A 25,215-nucleotide genomic window follows, 5' to 3' on the forward strand; every position below is an offset into this window, starting at 1 on the left:
CCAAGGCTCCCGATCACCAGCTGGCACTCAGCCTCTGGTGACAGCCCTAAGAGGCTCAATGTCTTTTTTTGACACCAAAAAAAAGACCCTTGGGGCTTCTGTTTTACTGTGATTGATGCAAGAACACTAATGAAATCTCAAATAAAAGCAGTAAGTCAGAGACCTAAGATTACAGGCAGGACTTTCCAATGATTAGGGAGGGAAAGGGGCGGGGTGGGAGGCAACGGATTTAACATTTTACTTCTTCAGAAGGCACTGAGGCCCTATCCTACAAGGGGTGGGCAACCAAACCTTCCATTTTGCCCTCTCTGGCTCCCACTTGACCCAGATTCCCTAATATTCTGCTTCTTCTCAGATCTGAGTTCCTGCCTCCATCCTTTTATACTGCCAGCCTGCTTTCTTCCCGGATACAGGCACCTGGCCCTCCAGGCTCCCACATCTCCCAGAAGCCGGAAAGCTGGACATGAGGCTTTCGAGTTCTCAGGTGCATTTCAGGTCCGTCTAGGAACTTCTCACCACCACCTCAACCCCGACCCCCTCCTACACCTTGGTAGCCTCATTCTGGTTATGTAACAATCAGCCCCCCCCCCCCCAAGTTCTGACATCACCCACTGAACATTCTCACCGGCCTGGACAGCCAGGGCCAGGGGCCTATACGTGGCAGGGAATGATGGCGGGGGAATGAGCCTAATGGAACAGCCAGGAACTGGTAAGGGGATGGGGCACAGATCAGAGTAAACGCCGGTTAACTGGTGGTGACCCTAAGAGGAAAGCAGAAGTATTTGGGTTTTTTAATTCCCCCTAGGTTCCCACAAGATTTCATTGTTGCCCCACATTTCCCCTCCACCCCACATAGGGAATTTCCGATTTCACTTCCTCAAAACTCAAGCGGCCAAAGGGCCTCAACTTCCTTTGTACCCCTTCCCAACCTCCCACAGATGCAGCCCCTTCCGAGAGGCCATCTCTTCTCCCCGAGTAGGTCCTGTGTCCTCCGCTGCTGTGTCCATCTTACAATTCCCCGCCCCACTGGCCTGAGGGCAGCTCAGGCCTCCTGCTGCTGGTCGCTTTTTTTCCCCAGGGGCGTCTTGCTCCCTCCCCAGTTTTCTTTCCCCAGTCACCACCCGCCTTGGACGTTCTACTCCCTCAGCCTCGTCTACTCCCTCTTTCCTCTCTCCCCCTCTCCCCAAAGCAGACGGCGAAGAGGGGTAGGAAGTAGCATCAGGGAAGCAGGGGCGAGGAGGAGGCAAGGAAGGCCTGTTCAGACTGGAGCGAGGCCCCCGGGGTCCGCCGGTACTTCCGGGGACTCTGAGCCAGTGGGGGCGGGAGGACCGTTCGTGGGGGAAGCGCGGGTGCGGCGCGCAGCCAGGGAGCCGGGTGTCTAACTGGGCGTCTCGCGGGTGCTGGAAGGCGCAGATTCCCCGACCTCTTCGCGCGCGACCCCGGCTCCCCGGCTTCCCAACCGCAGCACGTCCGCGAGCGGCCCCAAGGAGGGCGGGCGGTGGGTGAGAAACAGGTGCTGTTGCCACGGCACCCGGGCCAGGGGCGGGGAGCGGAGCGAGCGGCGCTCGCGATATTTGGATTCGGCCAATGGGAGCCGGGGGAGGGGAGGACGTGGCGCGGGGTTCGCGGGCGGAGCTTCTTCCTCCCCCGCCCAGTTCCCCGCGGCCTGTCGCGGCGGCGGCGGCGGCGCGCACCCGAACGCCGGGCCCGGCCCTATAAAGGCCGCACGGCTAGGAGCGCGCGCCACTGCGCAGAGGGCGCTCAGCGGGCCGAGCTGTGCGCCTGCGCAGTACAGGCCGTTCCCCGCCCCCTGCCCCGCCGCCCCTCCGCCGGCCGGCCGGGCCCCGCCTCGGCTCTGCGCCCTCGCCCCGCTCTCAGCCGCCGCTCTGCCCCGCAGCAGCCAGCCCCGTCCCCGGCAGCATGTTCAGCTGGGTCAGCAAGGATGCCCGCCGCAAGAAGGAGCCGGAACTCTTCCAGACGGTGTCCGAGGGGCTGCGGCAGCTGTACGCGCAGAAGCTGCTGCCCCTGGAGGAGCACTACCGCTTCCACGAGTTCCACTCGCCCGCGCTGGAGGACGCTGACTTCGACAACAAGCCCATGGTGCTCCTTGTGGGCCAGTACAGCACGGGCAAGACCACCTTCATCCGGCACCTGATCGAGCAGGACTTTCCGGGAATGCGCATCGGGCCCGAGCCCACCACCGACTCTTTCATCGCAGTCATGCACGGTCCCACCGAGGGCGTGGTGCCGGGCAACGCGCTCGTCGTCGACCCGCGGCGCCCCTTCCGCAAGCTCAACGCCTTCGGCAACGCCTTCCTCAACAGGTAGCCGCCCCTTGCCCCCGGGGCGCGTAGGGGGGACCCCCCCCCCAGATGCCGCACTCGGGTCCTGGCCCTATCGCGGCCGCTGCCCACCCCCACCCCCCGTTGTCCTTTGTCTCCGAGGCCCCAGCGAGCCCCTCGGCGACCACTCCCTGGGACAAGGGCCCCTGCCTCTTCGCACCAAAAACTCACCCAGAGGTCTGGGAGGGGGTGTCGCCGCCACCGCCCCCCCCCGCTTGTGTCACACCCCCCCCCCATAATTTTCCAGATTATCAGTTTAACCCCCAAACCTTCCTGCCGATCCTAGCCCCGCTTCCCTCAGAACCGCGATCCGCGTTGAGAAAGTGAGAGATTCTGTCTCCACCTCTCCACAAAGTAGTCCTTTCCCCAGAGTGGGTGCGTGTAATTCATTCATACCGGCCCCTTGCTCCCTCCCTTTCTCCAAATGTCTGTTTCTTAAGTGTCCTGGAAAAATATGTGAAACTTTTAGTCATTCCCTTTGCTGGTGTGCTGTGCCTCCCCTGGGACCAATGGTTTCATGTGGGAGGGACAAGGAGGATCTCCTGTGGCCTGCTGAGTTTGGGGCAGCCCACGAGGTAGCGGACAGATGGGGTGTGAACACTTCTCTTCAGGTAGGGGGCAGGCGCAGCTCTAAACTGTGCTGCTTTAGGAGTTTCAGGAAGCAGCCTCAGGCTGTGGCACTGGGAGTCCTGGAAGGAGATCAGGGCTCTGAATCCCTCCCTAGGACGTTCCTTAACCTTCTTGAGCCTCAGTTTCCCCGGTTAAATGGGTGAAATCTGCCTCCTCGTGATCAGGGTTATCCTCCAAGAGACTAACCCTCACGATGCTGGGAACAAAACCCATTGGCCCTTGTTCTAAGGAGTGCAACAGCCAGGCTCACATTTCTGTAAAGGAATTCAAAGGCGCTAGTCCGTGATTCTAAAGTCCCTCTCCCCGTGCTCGCTTCGGCAGCACATATACTAAATTTCCTCTCCCCACCCCTACCCCCAGAGACATACCAGAGGACTTGACAGATTTGCCTTTTCTGCCACCCCCCCCCCCCCCCATTCAAGGAGTGACTCCACATGCCTTTCAAAGTCTGGGTCCTGGGAAGAGCCTAGGAAAGAATCCTTGACTCGTGCCTTCCAGGTCTCCGCCCTGTATGATCACATTCCTTTCCAGACACTGTCCAGCCACACAGGGTGAACCAGCTTGCTCCTGATCCGAGCCAGTGGCCAGCCTACTTCTGTGCACAGAGCTGACCTTTAATAGAAAAGACAGGCAGGCTTCTGTTGTATTATTTTGTCCCTTTCAGGCGTTTTAAGCCTGTCCTGTTTGTTGGTTGATGGCGTTCGTGTGTCAAGGGCCAGGGCTAAGTAAAGCCCTTCATGTGAGAGGCGTGGCCCTCTTAGCCGTGAGCCCTCCTCCGGTATTACACCAGTGTTTTGGAATTACTGTGCCTGTAGATAGGCAATTAGCCCAGACTGTTAGCCGGTGGGTGCCATAGGGTCTCGTGGAAAGTTTGGCTGCTGTGCTGGAAATTTCGAGCATTATTAGGTCTTGACTTTCACGCTGAACTTTGGGAAGCTAGAACGGAGGGTAGCTACACCTACTTCTGTCTTTGCGTCTCCACTTCCGACTGTGAGAGCAGACCGTTTTTTGAAAGGATATGACCTGTGTTCTGAATCTGGAGACCTAAAGTTTCAGAGTTGGAAGGGATCGTAGACATCATCTAGGCACCCCGCACCTCGGTGGTTCAGGAAAGCCTGGCTCAGAGGGCTCTGCTGACTTGTCAGACTTGACCAGAGCAGCGCTGACGGGCCTTCATGCAGCCAGTTACCACCTACCGCTGCTTCTGCCTGAAAAAAAGAGCAGTTCGGGGGTGCCGGGTCCAAGGCAGGCGCTCTGATGATGTTGGTGCCGTGTGTGTGTGTGTGTGTGTGTGTGTGTGTGTGTGTGTGTGTGTGTATTTTTTTTAAGTAGGCTCCACGCCCAACGTGGGGCTTGAACTCATAACCCTGAGATCAAGAGTCCTATGCTCTGCTGACTGAGCCAGCCAGGCACCCCTCAGTTCCTTCTTGCCACTCTCCGGAGGGTTCTCGATCACTGCCCAAAGGAGCCTTATCAGCCAAGGGTCAAGTGGCATGGGTTTGCCCTTGAGCTGGGGCCCCAAGCTGTATCAGCCCATGGAGCACACCAGGTGCTACCCGGCTGGCCAGAGCGCACAAAGGGGGCTCTTCTCTGCCCGCCTGACACGGCCTCTCCTGGCACACTTCGACAGACGCCTTGAGGAGCTCTTGGGACTCAGTTAAGCATCCGACTCTTGATCCTGGGGTCGTGGGATCGAGCCCCGTGTTGGGCTCTGCGCTGGCTGTGGATGGAGACCGCTTGAGATTCTCTCTGTCTCTGCCCCTCTCCCCTGCTCTCTTTCTCTCTCTAAATTAAAAGAGAGAGAGAGAGGGAGAGAGACCCCGTTGAGTCATGAACTTGACTTTCTGGCCTTTTACCGTAAGTGGCCGCTCCAAGAGTAGACTCCGATGGAGCCGACCAAGTCAGGGTGCCGTCAGGATGTCCTAAGAGCATCCTGGGAGGACTCAGTTGTGTAACCGGTACCACCCACGTAGAGTGTGAGATGAAATCGGTGCGTCCTTGTTGGTGAAAAATGCATGTTGCGTGTGCCCCGTGCACCGCCTGCTCCCCGGGCCCTGCAGGGCGTCTTATTCCTGCGTCTGTCACACGTGAGCTTGCCCCACAGTCTCCTTTACGGGGCGTTTTTAGGTCTGTAACTTCTCGGAGCCGGTTCTGCTTCAGATTCTTTTAATCTGGGCTCCTCTCAGTGACGCCCTTCCCTAGCAGGGTCCGGGTCTGGCCTGCAGTTACTTCCGGCACCCCGGCTCCGTTGCCGGCACTGGTGAGGACGAGGTCCAAGGTCTGCGGGTCGGCTGATGTGGCTCCGTTGTGCTTGCAGGCGGCACCTCTCCCCTTGGCCAGCTGCCCTTAGCCCGGCCACTGGTCACTTTGTGTGTGGGGGGGGGGGGGGTTGGGGCCGATAGGAGAACCTTATCAGCTCAGATTCCTCCTCACTGTGGGCAAGGCAGCTTTTTAAGCCTGCGTCCTACAGACAAAGGGTCCGTATTTTCTTTGCTCACAGTATCTTTTTCAGAGAAGCGGCTGTGTCCAGCAAAGAATCTCTGTGATCAGTTGGGACAGCCCCTTGCTGTTCTGGGCTGTTCTAAGCTCAGTGGGAATTCAGGCACACACACACAGCTAAGCCCTGGCTCAGGAGCCGTCATCCTGTCTGTGGCTTCGTTCATTCTTCCTTGGCCTGCTGTGGCTTCCAGAGAACCGTGAACCGTGTCTGTGCTTCCCTGCCCTACCCCCGCCCCCACCGGCCCCCCGGCTCCAGCCCACGTGTCCCCCAGCTGTTACCCGCCTCCCGCGGCTATCCCTTCACCCAGGCAGCTGGGCCCAGCAGCAGTAAGAAAGCCTCTCGCTGCCTTCGGTATATATGGAAATTCAGCCAAGTGGTTGAACATTTTAATACAGAATTCCAGGGTCCCGGGGTCCCCTTCTGTTTCCCTTCTGGAGTTGAATGGTGACCCAGGCTCGTGCACTTTTCATACCATATCAGCAACTTGAAAGCTGAACTCCTAAACCCTGGGGACAAAGCTCGCGTGGGGAAAGTGCTGATGTAGGCCAGTCTGAGCCTCTGGTTGGATTCCCAGCTAAGAGAATGAGCTGTTCCATGGCCACCCCTGGAAACCACGAGTGTAGAAAACCTTGACATTCTTTGCTTCTGGAAAGGAGGGGAGAGGTGGAGAGGAAGGGGTACGGAATGCCCCACTGTCACATCTAGAGCACCAATAACCGAGTCTTGACGTCTCTCTTCTGGGCTCTTGCTCTCGTGCAGGTTCATGTGCGCGCAGCTGCCCAACCCAGTCCTGGACAGTATAAGCATCATCGACACTCCCGGGATCCTGTCTGGAGAGAAACAGCGCATCAGCAGAGGTAAACAGCCTCCGACACGGCCCGGGGCACCTTCCGTCTGATGTCCGCCGCGTGGACCAGATGCTGCCCTCCGGGTCTCTCCCGGCCCAGGCGGGGACCCTTCTATACCAGCCTCGTGTCCTCACAGTGCGCTGAGCCCAGAGTGGTCAGGAGCTGCTCTCTCCCCTGGCTGCCTCTGCCCAGATCACTAAGAGCTGTCTGGGGCAGAGCACAGCCAATCTCGTGTGGCTTTCATGCTTCCCAACCCCTGGGGCATCTGGAAAAGAGGGCAGGTTTACGAGAAGGCACCTCGGGCTGGCTGCGAGGTCACAGGAAGTCACTCCGGGTCCGGGCTCCAGGTACCTCGGCCAGCACAGCCGTTCGGAACGGGCCCCTGGTCCCCCTGGGGCTCACTCACTTTAGTTTATGTTTAAAAGCTTTGCTTCCAACACCATAGGAATTCCTGGCAAGCCCGGCAGGTCTGTGAGAGAACAGTTGACATGAACAAGTGAGCCCAAAGGAGAAGCTGCAGGAGTTTGTTAAATATTTGTTTCAGGGGTTAGTGGCAACGTGTTTAAGTTTGCTTCAGTGTTAAATCAGCAGCCTCTCTGCGTGCCGTGCGCAGTGGGCGGTTTCCGTGCCGGGTAGTGGTAGTGTTAGCGTGTCGGGCCCCTAGTCGTGCAGACTCCTGACTCGATCTTGCCGGGCTCTTCTGAAGATTCGGTTCAGGATGAGCCTGAACCGCGTTATGTTTCTGCTGCTGTTCCTTTTTTCGAATGGGAAGGGGGCTGCTGTCTGCCCGGAGCGTGAGGGCAGGCTAGGAGTGGGGCCTACAGCTACAAATGTGCGAATGAAGTAAGATCAAACTCAGGGGTTGAAGACAAGTGACCAGATTTGTTTACCATTAACTTGCAAATCTTTCCTGTACCCCTTTCCCTCTGGGCGGCCCAGCCTTGGCGAGCTTTGCCTTTGAAGCCAGCAGCCTGACATTCGGGGGATTTTTGTGGCTGCTGTGGCTCTGAGGAGGTGGGGGCCCTGTTCTTGGTCCTGAGAAACCTTGCTTCTCTTTTTTTCCAGGCTGTGGGCCCCGGCCGAAAAGGGCTTTTACATCAGAGCATCTTGAAACTGCCCTAATTCTATCTCTCGGTCTGGTTTCAGCTTTCAAGTTCTGCACCCTGATGACAAAGACACTCCTAGGAGGTGAAGGGGGCCGCTTTGGGACCCCTTCTAAAAAGGAGAGGGCTAGGGGTACCTGGCTGGCTCAGAGGAACGTGCGACTCTTCATCTCAGGGTTCGGAGTTCGAGCCCCACGTTGGGTGTAGAGATAAAATAAATATTTAAAACAAACAAAAAGACGAGGGCTAGTTTTCCCTCTCTTACTGCTGTTGTTTCAACCTGGTTGTAAGAAAATACCTGATAAGCATGCGAGAGAAAGACCAGACAAGGGGGAATTTATTCTCTGTTCACTTCCAGGCCTGAGTTCTTCTGGAGGGACTTTTCTTTGAGGCTCTGTCGTGTTATCTTTTTTTTTTTTTAATTTTTTTAATGTTTATTTATTTTTGAGAGACAGAGAGAGAGAGTGTGAGCAGGCGAGGGGCAGAGAGAGAGAGAGAGAGAGAGACACAGAATCAGAAGCAGGCTCCAGGATGTCAGCACAGAGCCCAACGTGGGGCTCGAACTCACAAACCGTGAGATCACGACCTGAGCCGAAGTCAGACACCTAACTGACCGAGCCACCCAGGCGCTCCTGTCGGGTTACCTTTTTAATGACCTTGAAGAGTAGGTAGACTGGGGGCCATCGGATAGAGAACTAAGGCACCTCTGGGCGGCCACCTCCCCGCCGCAGAGGTCAGCTGATGTGTACACATCTTCGGATGGGGACAGTAGCTGACAAACACCGGCTTACCTTCTCGGCAGTCTGTGCTCACTTACGGCCTTCAGAGCTCGGAGTTAAGGTATTCGAGGGAAAGGGCTCATGACCCTCGTTGTCTTGTAAAAGGGATCCCAGATACCACTGCTTGCTTGCTTGCTTGCTTTTTTTTAATGTGTATTTATTTATTTTGAGAGGGAGAGAGAGAACGTACCTGCACGCGAGAGTGCGTGGGGGGAGGGGCAGAGAGAGGCGAGAGAGAACTTGGGGCTCGATCCTACGAACCACGAGATCATGACCTGAGCTGAAACCCAGTCGGGCGCTTAACTAACTGAGCCACCCGGGCGCCCTGACAGACATCACTGTTTTCCAGCAGTGCCGTGAGGTTCCCCTGCTTGGGAAGAGTGTCTTTGACACGTCAGCCTGCGTCCTTAGAGCTCGGCGGGCGACAGGTTGGGAGGATATGTCTTGCAGCATTGGGCGCCCTGGCCCCGTCTGCTGGGATGTTTCCCTCCCCTGCCTCCTTTCTCTGTCAGCAAAAAGGGGGGGCAGCGGTGTCCAGACGTGCCCTTTCTGGGACAGGCGCCGCTGTGCCTCCGCGTGCTCTCCAGTTCGCGGATCGGCAGGCATAGGGTACACTCTGGGGGCCAGGGGAGGACGCGGGGTGCGAGGCAGTCCCCGCCCTCAAGTTGCCCGTGCAGGTGGCGGGTGCTTGGAGGGGGAGGAGGCCGGCAAGAGACACCAGGGCTCGCCCCTGCTTGTCTGCTGCCCCTCCAGGTGGGAGATGTGGCCCCTTTCTGTCCCGGGGCAGCCACAGAGGGCCTCCCCCCCCAACCCACCACGCCCAGGAAGGAGGAGTGGGCCTTAAAGAGAAGCGCGTTGCTGGGGCGCCTGGGTGGCTTAGTCGGTTGACCGTCCGACTTCGGCTCAGGTCATGATCTCACAGTTCCTCAGTTCAAGCCCCACATCAGGCTTTGTGCTGATAGTGTGGAGCCCGCCTCAGATTCTCTGTCTCCCTCTCTCTGTCCCCCTCCCTGCCAGTGCGTGTGCACACGCGCTCTCTTTCCCTCCCTCTCTCTCAAAGATAAATAAAAGTCGCAAAAAACTTAAAAAAAAAAAAAGAAGTGCTCTGATTGGAGGAGGGCTTCTTGTGAAAGTTTCTTTCCCTCCGTGCCCTTAGATATCTTGTTTTTTTGGTTTTTTTTTTAAATGTTTTTATTTAATTTTGAGACACAGAGAGACAGAGCACGAGCAGGGGAGGGGCAGAGCGAGAGGGAGACACAGAATCTGAAGCAGGCTCCAGGCTCTGAGCTGTCAGCCCAGAGCCCGACACGGGGCTCGAACTCACAGACTGTGAGATCACGACCTGAGCTGAAGTCGGACGCTTAACCGACTGAGCCACCCAGGCGCCTCCCAGATATCTTGGTTTAAAGTGTTTTACTGAAAGTTACCAAGTTGGCATTTGCTCTACAACATGTTTGGTGTCAGTGTCTTATTAGCCGGAGAGAGACCAGCGGGCAGTACCTCTCAGATGTGCTGGCCGTGGTCTTCACGGGAGGTGACCACTCGCTAGACGGGGAAGGAGCGGCCTTCTTCTCGGAGGCCCCACCCATCAGTCACTGCAAAGGGCCCGTGTTGCCCTGTCCAGCAGAGGAAGTCAGAGTAGGGGAGTGCAGTTCCCCGGCCGGTGGCCTGTCTGTTCCCTTTGCTGACGGCACGGAAAGCAGGTGTTTCCCTCCCAGAAAGATCGGGCCACCAGAAAACATGGGTCCTGGGCAAGCAGCACGCGTTCCTGTGTCCCGCCGACCTGGTTCCCTGGAAACAGAAGGTTCTTCTGGACGTTGCACGTGCATTAGAGTTGCTACTTACGTTTACTTCCATTTCCCACCCTATCTGCCAGGCCCCTCTGGACGTCTTCCCCCTTTCCCCGTGGTGCCTAACGTGTGCGGGAAGTACTGCCTGGAAAGATAACGTAGGGCCCGTGCAGGCCCAGAACAGGGTACAGGCCAGGCTCTGCAAGAGCCCCCTGAGAATTACCACAGGAAGGAGAAGGGGCCCCGTGGGGGCCTCGGGCTACGCTCCCTCGCTGTGCTAATCTGACCGCCTTTAAAGATTACGTTCTCCTGTGTCAGCAGGGAAAGCGGCCTGTGGGGACAGCATTCGGTCTTTAGTGCTGTGTGACTGATAAAGGGCATTCCAAAGGGCACCCGGGGCCCGGTGGGGCTGGCGCCCTTGGCTCCCGGGCTGCTGCCACGAGCTGGAGCAGGGTTTTCCCACGGCAGGCCCCTGGTGGGCCGCGGTGGGGAGCACGCTCAGGTGGAGGCCCCGGCCTGGGAGTCAGGGGCCCGGCCAGGGCACCCCCTGCCCTTGTCGCCACGTGGCTGAGAGCTGGCCGCAACTTTTGTGCCTGTGAGTCGCGTCAGCAGGGAAGTGTTCCTTGAACTTGGGTTAGGAGAACGCCGCCTGGCCGGCCTCGTGCCTGGCTTTCTGCAGACCGTTGCCACACGGACCCGCTCCCCTGAGTTATCGCACAGCTACATCGGGGAGGACACTGCTGCTCTGCAGATGAGGAGACAGAGGCTCGGGAAGGTTACGTCGTTGGTGTGAGGCGACACGGGCTGGCCTGTGCCCACGGGTCCCGCAGAAGCCGTGGCCACACCAGCCGGGGCTGAGAGCAGACACTTTGCTGCCAAGGAACGCCCACAGCTCAGATCGGGCAAGTCTTTGACCCTGTTGGGTCGTGACCGTGCAAGGGCTTCTGAGCTCTCCTGACACACGCAGGGGCCACCTTCGTTTCTCTCCCGGCCTGAAACCAGACTCTGAGTCCAGAAGTGGACCTGAGGTCCAGGGCTTGGACCGACAATGCTGGGATCTTCTTTTCCCTGTTCTCTGCCTCCAGCCAGAGACGGTACCCCAGAGCATCTGTGGGTGAGGACTAGGACGCCTGGCCAAGGCTGGCTGGTGCCCTGGCTTCTCACTTGCCCTCCTGCTGACTGCCCCTGGTTCCCAGGCTCCATCCAAGCCTGGAGGCCATCCCAGTAGGCAGGTAGGGCCTCCCAGGCCCAGACCCAGAGTCCTCTGACTCAGAGGTGGGGCCGCGCTGTGGCCCTCCCTTCCCCCTGACCCTTGTGCCGACTGCCTCCTGAGGTGCCCCACCTAAAAGCCCTCCGGGTCGGGGTTTTCTGCAGCCCAGAGCATGTTCCGTGAGGTTGCCTGAAAGCCTTGAGCAAGGCCAAGTGCTGCACCCCTCCTGGCTTCCCAGCACCCACGGTTCAGATAATGACCGAACGTGCAGGCCCCAGCTCAGTACTCTAGGAGCTGGGGGCCCTAGGGAGTTGCAGCGACCCCTGGGAGCCAAGTCAATAAAACAGGAATAGCGACATCAGCCTCCTTGTTGATAAATACAGGAATCTATACGTGTTAACCTCTTGCCCTAGTCCCTGGTGCACAGTTACGTGTTCAGCAAATGTCAGCTAATTAAAAACAGACACCAAAAAATCCAGGGATTCCCAGACTTTGCTTAGACCTTTTCCTGAATAACCTCCCGAGGAGGCCAGAGGATGGGGAAGTACTGACTCAGCTGGAGTTTCCCTTCAGCTTCCAGGACCTTCTCGGGGCCCCTGGCCTCCTCCAAGCCTCCCTCTCACCACTGTCCCCCCCACTGTTCCCCCACCTGTGGTCCCCTGGACAGCTTTGGGCCGAGCCTTTTCCCGGAATGCCACCGCTCTGCCGAGGGGCGTGGGCCGCTGTGCCCGGAGGAGCGGTACCAGCCCGTGCTGGCGCCCGGCACCTGCTCGTTCCAAGGCTGCGAGCCGGCACCCGGCTTTGTAGCAGCTGGCCCGAGCGCCTGCAGATGTTCCGCTTATATTTGGTGGCATAAGGCATTCTTTGCGCGTTAGAAGTGGTCGTTGCCTACGCACCCGTCGGAACCTGAGCTTCTGGAGCCCAAAATACGATTCCTGTGAGTAAATGATAGCAAACATTTACCAAGTGCTTACAGTGTGCCGGGCGCTCCCCTGCTGCCCACAGCAGCCCTGTGAGTTAGAAACTTCCATCTTCACGTCACAGAAGAAGAAACTGAGGCTCGCAGAGGGTCCGTGGCCTGATGGGGTCACAAGGACTCCGGATTCCAACGCGGGCCTGATTCCAGAGTCCATCTGTCCTTCCCCTTCCCCTTCCCCACCCTTTGCTCGTTTGTTTGCTTGTGTCCCCGTCAGATCTATGGAGGTCTTCACCCTGGTTAGACGTACAGCTGCGTGAAGCTGTTATGCAACCGCCACGACCAAGATCTGGTCTTTCCGTCCACCTGGAAAGCTCCCTGCAGTCGCTCCCCGCCCTCACAACCCACTGGCGTGACACTCGTCCCTAAAGTCTTGCCTTTTCTAGAATGTCACGTAAAAGTCTTCTGTGTCTGTCTTCCTTTACTGAGCAGGTGCTTTGGGGATTCGTTACGTATTTGAGAGCATCGACTGACTGTTCCCTTTTGTCATTGCCGTTCCTACCCTGTCGCATGTGTGTGCCCTCCTTTCTTACCCGTTCACCTGCTGAGGGGCCTACAGGTCTCCAGTTTGGGGCAGTTTTGAACAAAGTTGCTGCAGACATTTGCACACAGCAAATGGTCGCTGAGCAACCCCGGGAAAGCCCTTCCCTGAAGAGTGCCCGCTTGCAGAAGTGCGCCACCCAGTCCTCTCTCAGCGCCTTACCCTCCAAGCGCCTTACCCTCCATCTTGCCCCTCTGTGCCCCTCTTCTGGGCCCAGCACCAGCTGGAAGCGTGCGTGGTGGGAGCTATGGCAAGAAATACCGAGGCCCACGCGGCTTGAATGGCAGGAAACAGACGTCGATTGCAGACAAACCCTCTATTGTTGATGTTCTAGAAACTTGGAATGTATGAAGTAGCTTTTCCCCCAGCTGCTGGAACTACCTGTGTTTGGAGGGTGCCAGGAGAGGGCGAGGACCTGTCACGGTTTTCCCTCCTCCGCCTCGGTGCCCATGGCGGGGAGCGAGACTCTCCTCGGGAGGTCAGACCTGGTGAGGAGGCCTGGTGGGAACAGAGCTGGGACGGGAGGCACGTTTGGGCCTCCTGTCCACTGGCCTGCGCCGTTGCTTCCCCGAGACCCGGCCCAGCCCTCAGCCTGGTCACCCTAAGCGAACACACGACTCTTCTGCCTCCCCCCTGCCTCCACCCCCGCGACTGTGTGCACACGTGTACTAAGCTTCACCAACACTAACCGTCTTCGGTGCACAGTTCAGTGGCCCCAAGCAGATCTGTGTTGTTGTGTGACCTTCACCACCTTTCAGAACCTCTTCATCTTCCAGACAGAAGCTGTATCCCCATTAACCACTAATTCTCCGTCGCCCCTCCCCCCTGTTCTACCTACTGTCCCTATGGATTTGACTACAGGTACTTCTTAAAGGTAGAGACATACAGTATTGGCCCTTTTGTGCCTGGCTTGTTCTATAATGTCTCCAGAGTTCCAGAACTTTCTGCACTGGAGCTTGTCCCCTATCAGAGACGGCACTGGCTTTTCCTCACGCTGTGGGGTCAGCCTTTCCTTTCCAGCTCACCACCTTGGACCACGTTGTCTGTCCTTCGTAGGGACACTGGTGTCCGCACGCTCAGTCCTAGCCCCACCTGAGGCAGACGAAGTGTCCCTATCTCCTTGGGTGGGGGTGTCCTTGTCTCTGGCACCAAGCACGCCTTGAACTCCCACTTTCCTTGAGGAAATGCTGTGCATTGGGCTGTCTGATGGCTGACAGCCATCTTGTCACTGATCTCGTCACTTATCCTGTCACTGAGACTGATCTCTAATATGTCCCAAAACCCGAAGGCTCACTGCCTTGGGCGAGGGTGGGGGCGTGGGCACGCTCGTCCCTGTGCTTGTCGCCTGGGGCCTAGCTCTAGGCCAAGTGGTGGCCCTGGCCACCTTGCTGGGTGCATGGACTTGAGTGATGCTTTGGTGCTGCTGCTGTGGGTGTAGCCCTTGGTGCCTTTTGCGACAGCATCTCTCAGGCTGAGTGAGGGTTTGGTGGACAAGTGGGTGCCAGGCAGGCCCGGCGGTGGCTGCAGCCACGTCGTCGCGCACGGTCATACACCTGCGATGACCTCACACGAGCCTGAGTGACCCTTTTCATGACCTGTGGATGTACTTGGCCAGCCACTGTGTCTCCCTCACCAAAAGTGTGAGCATTTTTCATAATAAACAGGAAATTTCGTTCACCTGCAAAAAAAAAAAAAAAAAAAAAAAAAAGGACTTAGCTCTGCTGGCTCCAGCTCAAGGTGTTGGCGAGTAACTGGGTTTCTGGGGGGGGGGGGGTGCGGTGGGGGGCACTTGGGGCTCTCGGACCGGCGGCAGTGACTCCAGCCACAATTCAGAAGGGGCTCCTCCTCTCCGTCTTTCCTGGTTGTCTTGGGCCCCCCACCATCGGGGGAGGGGCGCGTGGGGCCACATTGGGTGGAGTCTGGGGGTGAGCCCAGCTCCCTGTGCGCCGTCCTGACTCCCGGGCCAAAGCTAACTTGGGCTGGAGCCCAGCCCATCGGGGCGCCCCTGTTCCCAGTACCTCGCTTCTGGCACCGCTGCCTCCCCAGCTGTGTGAATCTGCAGTCATCCAATCTGTGATGGCCTGAGGACGGGCGGTTTGACGAGGGGAGAAGTGGGGCCTCGTTTCTGCTGGGAGGGAGCCACCATTCCGTCCTGAGTCATTGCTTTCCCAGCGCTGGCCTGCTGTTCCCAGAGTGGGCCATAAAAGGCGGTGGCTTTGCGGCCCAGGCGGGCGCCGCGGCCTCCCTGCCGCTTCCCTGGCCTGCTCCTCAGCCTTCCTGTTCTAGTTTTCTGCTGATGAGTTTTCTCTCCGGGTGTCCCGTCCCGTGGCTCCCGGAGCCAGCCGCGCGGCGGCAGGGGGCCCCGTCCTCTGGAACCAGCAGCCTGGGATGCTGGCTGGCAGCAGGCACGGGAGTGACCCGGCACCCTCTCCACGCCTCTCCTGCTCTAAGCACAGAGAATCTGGGGGTCTGGCGCTTTGCCACCATCTGCACTGGCCTCGGGAGGGCTGATGACCGCTGTGCCCAGGCTCAAGTTCAGACTCCCAGGGGCTTTACTGTCCCCCTCCCCCCACCGGCTTCACCTTACCCCCATGATAGTAGAAACTCCAGCCGGTCCAGAGGCTGCTTCTGATCAGAGCGTCCTGTCTCCCTGGTGTGCTGGGGCAGGAACAGATGCATGTTGCTGCCATGCTGAGTCGACAGAATGTGGGGTTTTCCTTAAGTTTCGATGTCTTACCCCAAGGGCGAAAGCTGGCTTCTGGCCTCAGAGCCAGGTTCATCTCCGTTCCTGACTCATGATGCCGTCCTAGGCCACTCGGCCCCTCCAGCCAGTGGGGCCTGTGCCAGGAGCCCCGCGTGTTATCCCTTCTGGTCCTCCCTATGACCATAGGAGGAGGAATTGTTTTCTGAATTTCACAGAGGAAACAGTTGTAACAGAAAAGTTAAGAGCTTCGGGTCACAGGGGCGCCTAGGTGGCTCAGAGGGTTAAGCGTCTGATTTCAGCTCAGGTCATGTTCTCGCAGTCCATGAGTTCGAGTCCCGCATCAGTCTCCACGCTGACAACCCCTGCTTCGGGTTCTGTGTCTCCCTCTCTCTCTGTTCTTCCCCGCTCTCTCTCTCTCTCTCTCTCTCTCTCTCTCTCAAAAATAAAGATTTTTTACAAATTAAAAAAAAATGGGGCACCTGGGTGGCTCAGTCGGTTGAGCATCCGACTTCGGCTCAGGTCATGATCTCACGGTCCGTGGGTTTGAGCCCCACATCGGGCTCTGTGCTGACAGCTCAGAGCCTGGAGCCTGTTTCGGATTCTGTGTCTCCCTCTCTCTCTGACCCTCCCCCGTTCATGCTCTGTTTCTCTCTGTCTCAAAAATAAATAAATGTTTTTTTAAAAAAATTAAAAAAAAATAACTTCAGGTCACAGAAGGGGGCGGGCGAGGGGAGTCGAACACAGAGCTGTCTTTTTTTTTTTTTTTTTTTAATGTTTATTTATTATTGAGAGAGACAGAGCATGAGTGGGTTAGGGGTAGAGAGAGAGGGAGCCACAGAATCTGAAGCAGGCTCCAGGCTCTGAGCTGTCAGCACAGAGCCCGATGTGGGGCTCGAACTCACAAATCCTGAGATCAGGACCTGAGCCGAAGTCGGAGGCTTAACCGACTGAGCCACCCAGAGCTGTCTTATTTAAGGGCCTGTGTTCTTTCTGAGCACCGGAGTGGGGAGAGGCCTGGAACGCTGTGGCTTCGGGCACGCAGACAACTCTGAGGTACACTTGAACCAGGGTGAGGTTGGGAGGGGGGGATGCCTGGCGGCCAGAATGTTTATCCAGCCGAGCAACTTCACCCCTAGGCGCGCCCACAGTGTTAACTGTTAATCTTAAAGCCCTTGCGATGAGGGCCCGGTTCTGGCCTGAGTGGAGGGAGCCTCTTGGGGAGCTCGGCCATATAGACTTGCATTTGGTCCGTGAGGCTTGGTAGGATGGGAACGGCCAGATACCCCTCTGATGAACCGCCCTGAAGGTTCCTTAACCATAAGGCTGGGGAGGGCTGGCCTCCCACCTCATGGCACTGGTGGTCACTCTGGGCCTTTTCTTGACACTCTGTCCTTTCCTTCTCCCCACTCTAGAGAATGCATGTCTAAATCCCAGTTTGGTCAGAGGGTAGTGAGTGTGTTGTGCAGGGGATGCTAGAGTCAGGCTGTGAGGACAAGGAGGTTGGTTTGGGCCAGTTTCTGAGAGCAGTGTCCCGGCTGGCTCTTCCCTGTAGGAGCCGTGTACCCTCAGGAGCCTGACTATACTCTGGGATGTATTTGGTGCTTCTTAGGAGGACCGGCCCACATTTCAGGTGGGAGGTGGCCTGTGGGTAGCAGCTGGCTGAAGAACGAGGAGAAGGAGCCCGGGGACAAGGAGGCCTGTCCAGAATCCCCCAGAGAGGAAGTGATAGTTCCGGGACTCGGACCGAAGCTTCCCAAAGATTCTTAGGCGATTGTTTTCACATGGTCGTCTTCCTACCTCTCCTCTCCTCTTGATTCCTAAAACATGAGAACGAGAACTTTCACACCTTCTGGGGGCAGTGGAAGAGGTGGAAAGATTTTGAAGAGGGGGAATTGTAAAACAGGATGCAAATTAAACTGCGGTTACAGAGGCGCAAAAATCCGTTGGCGTCAGCCAGTCGTCAGACGGTTTCCGTGGAAAACAGTAGTCCAAAGCCGTCCTGAATGTTCAGTTTGCACCTCTGAACTCAAGGTGGTTGCTCCAGCTCCTTCCATCACATCTGCATTCCATTCTTCAGGAAGGGAGAAAAGGACAGAGGGCTCATACACCTCTTCATGGTCATTTCTGCCTCAAGAGAGGCTGGGGGGGGGGGGTGCACTCTCAAGCTGTGGGGCCCTGAAATCAGCTAAAGCCAAACAGTTCTGTTATTAAAGGAAGAGTTCTAGTTAGCAGTCTTTGCTAGATGTCCATGTTCACCAAAGGGCTTTAACTGGATGGTGGAAAACAGCAGAGAACAGAGGGAAGAGCTACTTCATTTTAGGGAAGCATGGAAGACCTAAGCGAGGGGAGGCGGTGTGTGACACGTCATAGGCTGCCGTAGAGCAGGAGCCAGCAAAGTTTTTCTGAAGGGTCAGAATTAGTATTTTTGGCTTTGCAGGCCTGTGGTCTGTGGCCTGACAGCTGAACTTTGCTATTGTAGACAAAAGCCACCATAGACCGTACCGAGGAGCGTGGCTGCATTCCAATAAAACTATTTTGAGAAAGAGAGAGAGAGAGCAGGGGAGGGGCAGAGAGAGAGAGAATCCCAAGCAGGCTCCTCACTGTCGACACTGAGTCCGACGCAGGGCTCGATCTCACAAACTGTGAGATCATGCCCTGAGCCCAAATCAGGAGGCAGACGCTTAACCGACTGAGCCACGCAGGCGCGCCCCCCCCCCCCCCGCCATAAAATTTGTATTTGCGGAACAGGCGACGGGCGAGCTGTGGTCTGCCAACCCCTGTTGCGGAGAATAAATGAGACTCCCGCAGAATGGGGGGCCTGGCGCGAGCACCGCACGAGTAGCGGCTGCAGGTGTGGTGGCTGTTACTGTCTCTGTCGTCCCAGGGCATCCAGCTGGCAGGTGGCAGGCCCCCCCCCTGCTACCCCCCGACCCAAGTCTCCGCTCTCGCTATGCCGGGCTCTCCCCCTCACTCTCGCCCCGATCTGAGCCGCTCCAGAGCTCAGGCTCTGCCTTCTTTTGCAGGACTTATTTGTGCTCCGGGCCAGGTGCTGCGTGGGCGAGGGTGCCACAGGGGTGGGGTGCCACACAGTGGGGGCCTGACGCCCCTGCCCTCAGGGTGCCGTGCTGGCCCCGTGAGTACACGGAAATGTAGCTGACCCCGGGCCGAGTCGGGAGGAGAGCCATCCGAGCAGCCTGGGCCTCGGTGCCCCCGCCTCACCCTGCTCTTCCCGCCTCCCCCCCCGCAGGGTACGACTTCGCGGCCGTCCTGGAGTGGTTCGCCGAGCGGGTGGACCGCATCATCCTGCTCTTCGACGCCCACAAGCTGGACATCTCTGACGAGTTCTCGGAGGTCATCAAGGCCCTCAAGAACCACGAGGACAAGATCCGCGTGGTGCTGAACAAGGCCGACCAGATCGAGACCCAGCAGCTGATGCGGGTCTACGGGGCTCTCATGTGGTCCCTGGGGAAGATCATCAACACCCCCGAGGTGGTCAGGGTCTACATCGGCTCCTTCTGGTCCCACCCGCTCCTCATCCCCGACAATCGCAAGCTCTTTGAGGCCGAGGAGCAGGACCTCTTCAAAGACATCCAGTCTCTGCCCCGAAACGCCGCCCTCAGGAAGCTCAATGACCTGATCAAGCGGGCACGGCTGGCCAAGGTAAATGGGGCGGGGGCGTGGGCGGGGGGGGAGGTGGTCCGCTGCTGGAGGGGGCCCGAGGGGGCCTGGGACTGCCACTCAGGGCCCCAGGATTGGGCTGCCGTGGCTTTCGGGACGCCGGAGTCCCATCCGGGCAGACCCACAGCCACGCGCCTACGTTGCGCCGTGTCTGAACGAGTCCCCTCTACGCCCATGGGTGCAACCTGTTCTCAACGGAGTCTTGATGCGTGTGGACACCAGGTGGGAAGATAGCACTGTGCCAGAGGGCAGCCTGGGAACTGGAGAGCAGGTGGGGGCGCAGTCCTCGTCGGCTTCCCTCCCGGGCCTGTGGAGCGCTTAGCACACGCTGGGCGCCGGGAACACAGTGGGGACTGCCACGCACGGTCCCTGCCCTTCCGGCACTCACCAGTCGTACTGCGAAAGCAGAACACGCAAAGACAAATAAAGCCCAGTTTATTTGTGTGGCCATGGGGCGTTGCAGCAGCAGGCGACCGCGAGGCCTCAGGTGGGAGCTGATGCATGAGCCGGGACAGGTGAGAGCTGGTGGAGAGATGGGGCGCAAGCCTGCGGGCCCAGGGAGAACCCGGGTGGCCTCAGCCCCCAGAGGCCTTGTGAACCGTCCCCAGTGCTCTGTGGAAACGCAGGGCCTGCCGACACCTGCCGGCGGCGGCGGAACTGCTCACGAGCCTGGGATCTCAGCGCCTGGCCGAGCGCCTCCCTGAGACCCCGGCGTGGGTGGGGCTGGGAAGCAAAGGTCAGTGCCACCAGTGGACCCTTGGGACACAGAGGGGCAGAGCGTGTCCCCTGATGTGGCATAGCAGCACGTCGCGAGCCTGCCTGGATACGTCCTCAGGCCGCGTCAGTGCCCGCGTGAGGGTCACGGATCCTTGGGGCTCAGCGCTCGGCTTCGGCCCGAGCCTGTCGGTGATGGCTGCCGAGCAGGGACCCTGTGCATCACCCTGGAGCAGTGGCCGCGGAGGGCAGGGGGGTTTACACCCGCCCCTGGCTCATGGAGGAATAGGAGGGTGTTCTGTGGGTGTTAGGGCTTCGGTGGAGGCGGTCCCATGGCCTGTGAAACCGTCGCCCTGGGCTCCCGACACGGTGGCTCACGGTATCCCATCTGGAGGTCCGAGGTCAGGTAGCATGTGGGTGCTCGCTGTCGTAAGTAATGAGAACTGACCCTTCATCTTTTACCGCGGGTCCCTGTCTCCACCCTGGTTACCCACAGTGCTCACGGGCCCTTCTGGAGCGTGCTAGAGGTGCAGTCCTCAGGCCCTACCTGGCACGACCGAACCGTCTGCACTTGAACGCCATCCCCTGGTGGTCCGTATGCACAGTAACGTGCAGGAGCCTGCTGTGGGGGATACAGGCTGCACAGTTTTCTAGATCTCTCACTTCGTGACCTTTCCCAGTGAGTGGAGTCGGTTCTGAGAAAAGGACCCATGAGAAAACCCGCTTCACTGGCCCCCGGTCTCTCCCGTTTCCAGGCTGCGGGGAAGGGCAGCTCTGGTCTCTCCTCGTCCGGCCTCCTGTTGGCAGGGCCGCCTGTGTTCTCGCGCAGCCTCCTTCTAGGATACAACAAAGGGCAGACTCTTTGCTCATCCACAGAAATGGTGTTGTAATCACCTGGCCGACGGGCACATTGAGTCACCGTGCCCGGAAAACCCCGGGGCCTCCCATCTTGTCCCGCACCTGCGGTTTCTAGACCGTTTCCTTTTCCTGGAGTGAGTGGCTCTCTGCGCCAGGCCTGTGATAGGCGGAGCAGTGACTGCCACTCTCTTTGACAGGCCTGCTGCCCTCAGGCGGTTCTCAGCCAGGCTCTCAGCCTGGGGCAGGGCAGGGCCAGGCCACTGGAGGGGTTTTGATGGAGCAGAGCTGGCAGTCGGGAGAAGGAGGGTGAGGCCGGCTGGCTACAGCCCTTCGCGGCTGGACAGTACCTGGCAAGGCAGAGGGATCTGAGGGCCAGGGCCCTGGGAGGGTTGCGGGCGTCACCAGCCGTGGGGAAATGAAGGGTGTGCCCCTAACTGGCGAAGGTCTAAGTAAGGTATTGAGCTTAGATAAACTTCAAGACATCTGGGAAAAGCCTTAGGTGATTTTCCTAATCCTTAGTCATTCTGAGCCTTCAGGGTGGTCAACTGAGCATAACTCCAGCCATGTTGAAGTTTTGTGAACTTGACATCATCAGCCACACGTTTGCACATGCGGGATGGCATGGCAGGGCTCTGCTCGGCTTGTACGCCGTGCCCCTCATCTCTGCTGCGTGGAGGGGTGGCTGGGGGTTGCCCGGTGCCACAGAGAACACGGGCTCTGGTCTGCTTTGGGCAGCGTCCCCAGTTACGGTCCCAGCCTTCTGGGGCGGCCCCCGCGCAGGTCCCCCCTGACAGGGTGTCCGGGACGCGCCTGACGTCCGCCCCTTCCTGTCTTTCCAGGTCCACGCTTACATCATCAGCTCCCTCAAGAAGGAGATGCCCAATGTGTTCGGTAAAGAGAGCAAGAAGAAAGAGCTGGTGAACAACCTGGGAGAAATCTACCAAAAGATCGAGCGGGGAGCACCAGATCTCCCCCGGCGACTTCCCAAGCCTCCGCAAGATGCAGGTGTGGCCACCCCGCATGTACCCTCTGCGGGCGCTGGGGTGTCAGGGAGTGAGACGGTGGCGGGGGGAGGCGGGGGGGGGGGGGGCGCCGGGGCAGTGGTTCTGGAGGGAATGCAGCTTCTTGGGGCGGGGCCTCCCCAAATGGAAGCAGCTGAGTCAGTCAGCAGCACCCCACCCGAATCAGAAGTCGACCCGGCCGTGACACCACGAAGGGGAATGCGGTGACTCACCCTGCACGGCGGGGGGAGGGCGGCGGGCCAGGCACTCCAGCACCGTCCTCCCCACGGCCCTTCAGGGAAGGTACCTCTGCCCCGCAGCCCGGGGAGCCGAGGCCGAGGGGCTGCCAAGCGGTCGGGGCCGAGACCTGGAACCAGCTCTTTGGCTTGGGATCCCTTGCTCCCCCCCACTCCGCCTGGAGTCTGCAAGGGACCTGAGCCAGCCCCCCCCCCCCCCCCCCCCGCCTACCACAGGAGCTCCTGCAGACTCAGGACTTCAGCAAGTTCCAGGCCTTGAAGCCCAAGCTGCTGGACACGGTGGACGACATGCTGGCCAACGACATCGCCCGGCTGATGGTGATGGTGCGCCAGGAGGAGTCCCTGATGCCCTCCCAGGCCGTGAAGGGCGGCGCCTTCGAAGGCACCATGAACGGGCCCTTTGGGCACGGCTACGGTGAGGGGGCCGGCGAGGGCATCGACGACGTGGAGTGGGTGGTGGGCAAGGACAAGCCCACCTACGACGAGATCTTCTACACGCTGTCGCCCGTCAACGGCAAGATCACGGGCGCCAACGCCAAGAAGGAGATGGTGAAGTCCAAGCTGCCCAATACGGTGCTGGGGAAGATCTGGAAGCTGGCCGATGTGGACAAGGACGGGCTGCTGGATGACGAGGAGTTTGCCCTGGCCAACCACCTCATCAAAGTCAAGCTGGAGGGCCACGAGCTGCCTGCCGACCTGCCCCCGCACCTGATCCCGCCCTCCAAGCGGAGGCACGAGTGACCGTGACCGACTGCCGCGCCCGCCTGGCCGGGCGGAGACTGGGGGAGGGGAAGGGTCACCAGCTCTCGAGGTCCATAAAGACTGAGCGATGTGTCCTCAGCTCTTGAAAAGGAAAACCATCATCTTTCTTTTAAGGCTGTTCCTGGGCCCAGCAGGGAGGCGGGTGATACTCGCATGTGAATGATGGAATTTTGTGCACAAGAACTATGGATATTTTTAATATATAACGTCAGAGGCAGCGTGCGTTCTTGCCTCCTCCATCTCACAGCCCCGCACACAACGGGCCTCTGTCCTCTCCTGTCCCGCCGTACGGCCCGTGCCCACCCTGGCTCGCCCCCCACCCGGCAGCTGCGGGGGGGCCCCGGGGCCGTGTGCAGACGGGCGCCCCAGGATCCCAGCTTGTCGCTGAACTGAGCGCGGCTTCGCTGGGCCGGTGGCTTCCTTCCCTGTGCGGCTCCGCCCCTTCCCCGTGCTCCTGGATTAGGTTGGTTCTGGTGCCTTCTTTGCCCTCCGTGGTGGCCCCCTATGCACGGGCCCTGCTCTGTGCTCTCCTGTCCCACCCCGCTCCCCCGGCTTGGCCAGGCACAGAAATAAGCCCAACTACCTTTCTCGTGGGGTCCGGGGGATGAGTAGGTATGCGAGAACGTTTCCCAGAAAAACATAGAAGCTAGCTTTGTTCTGTAAAGTGACGCCTCTCATACTTGACCGAGTTTTTCAGTAACTTCCTAACCACTTGTTCAGAAGCTGTGATTTTGTCCCCTTTCCCACACTCCAAGTAGGGGCGGTCCCACCCAAGAGCCGTTGGATGTACAGAGTAAACCCCATCGGGGGCCCAAGAGCCGGCATTTCTTGCTTCTCCCTTCCACTTGCCTGGAACATTCTGGTGTGCCTCCTCCCCCACCTCGGATGGGTGGGGGACCCCGACGAAGCCAGCATGGCTTAGCGTTCTGGCCTGGGCCTTGCGTCCAGACGGAGACCAGGGACGACCCAGCCCCTCCCCTCCTCGTACCCCCATTCGAGGAGGCCCTCTCCTACCCTCCTTCCGTCGTCCTCCCATCGAGCAGAGGAGGGCAGCGTGTTGTCTTGGATGCCCTTAGAGTAACCTCCCTCCAGGCTGAGCAGTGAGGGACCCGAGGCAGCGAGCCACCAGATCAGGTGGCCCCATCAGCTTTGCCAGCACAGCCTCGGGGGGCCTGGCCGCACTCACGGGCGTCCCCGTCACTGGCGGGGGGGGGGGGGGGCAGGCTTCCCACCAGGCACTCCCCAGGTAGGTCTCAGGGACTCCTCCATCTGACCTCTTCAACCCCACCCCCCCCCACCCCACCCCCCCCCCCCCCCCCCCCCCCCCCCCCCGCCCCATGCCTCCAGTACTGCTCTCTCTGGGCCTCCGCTGGGTCTGAGTCACTGGCACTGACCTTGTCACCTGCCGCTGGCTCCAGCGCACCATTCTATGCAGTATCCAGTGGGGGTGGGGGCAGCCTCCCGGTTGGGAAGTCACTGTCAAGGTGCCATGGCCCATTCACACTTACTTGTGGGAAGAAAAAGCAACCGAAGGTAACTTTTCTTGCATTAAAAAACATTTAATCGTGCCGAAGGTGGCTTTTGGTGCTTCGTCGTCTCTTCCAGGGGCCTGCACCCCACAGCGGCGGCTGGGACACCGGCAGGGCATCTGGAGGGCTGAGGTGCCAGCGGGGACAGATCGGCAAGCCTGACGGTGCAGAGGTGGTCCTTGCCCCATAGAGCGAGGCCTGTAATGGGGCTGACGACCCCCCTTTCCTTGTGCCAGGTGGGGGCTGCGCGGGCAGAGTTGATTTGTGGGGGGAGGATGGGGGGGAAGAAGTCAGGGAAAGTTCTGGTGACTGAGGACGAGGCCGGCCCCCAAGGGGCTGGGGTGAAGGTGCCTGCTTTCTACGACCTTCTCCGCTTCTCCAACCGGGGCCCCTCCCTGGCCTTGGACTCTAGGCACTGGGAGGGGTCAAGGAGACAAGGGCTTACTGCGCCCCACGCTAAGCCCCCGGGGTGGTTCAGAGACAGTGAAGCCCGCGCTCTGAAGACAGACCCAGCAGACACACTGGCGACAAAAGCACAATTATGAAGGGTGGGGCCGGCCAGCGTCAGACCGGGGGACTGAGGGTAGCGGCAGAGGGAAGGGCGACAAATCGGGAGCTGATGCGCCACGGAAGCTGGGACGTTTTAGGCGCAGTCAGGGTGGAGACAGCTCCGGGCCGGCGCATCTGTGACAAAGGCAGGACACAAACAGGTGCCCGTGGGTTTTGAGGGCCAGGTTGTATGCTGCAGCTCGTGTGGCAGACGTCCTGTCTGATGGCCGGTAGCTGAGGGAGCAGGGGCTCGCCAGCCCCCCTGTTAATCGCTCAGGTTTGCCTTGACCTTCATGACCCAGGAGGTTACTATTCCCCATTTCACAGCCAGGAACCTGAGACTCAGGAGGACTGGGAAAGCAAGCATAGAGGTGTGGGACTCAAATGCAGGCTGCCCAACTCCAGAGCACGAGCTCTCGAAAGTAGCCTTTAAATGTTTATTTT

The 25,215-nt window shown here is 59.0% G+C and overlaps 1 protein-coding gene and 1 long non-coding RNA gene across 2 annotated transcripts; one reads left to right on the forward strand and one right to left on the reverse strand.

Moving 5' to 3' along the window:
- The first annotated feature begins 632 nt into the window (after positions 1 to 632).
- On the forward strand, positions 633 to 24,261 carry EHD1 (EH domain containing 1). Its single transcript, XM_053899484.1, is given in 7 exon segments — positions 633 to 709; positions 1,898 to 2,324; positions 6,232 to 6,329; positions 18,671 to 19,083; positions 21,513 to 21,629; positions 21,631 to 21,678; positions 22,148 to 24,261. Coding segments are annotated over 7 exon segments (1,656 nt in total). The 5' UTR covers positions 633 to 681; the 3' UTR covers positions 22,673 to 24,261.
- Positions 19,520 to 21,513, reverse strand: LOC128776138 (uncharacterized). The gene is made up of 2 exons (XR_008421105.1): positions 20,776 to 21,513; positions 19,520 to 20,651 (listed from the first exon to the last, which is right to left on the reverse strand). It is a non-coding gene; the product is annotated as an uncharacterized LOC128776138 (long non-coding RNA).
- Positions 24,262 to 25,215: the final 954 nt, after the last annotated feature.

The sequence above is a fragment of the Panthera pardus genome, unplaced genomic scaffold (assembly GCF_024362965.1).
Source record: "Panthera pardus isolate Hobbes unplaced genomic scaffold, ASM2436296v1 HiC_scaffold_12, whole genome shotgun sequence".
In the NCBI taxonomy this organism is placed as follows: Eukaryota; Metazoa; Chordata; class Mammalia; order Carnivora; family Felidae; genus Panthera; species Panthera pardus.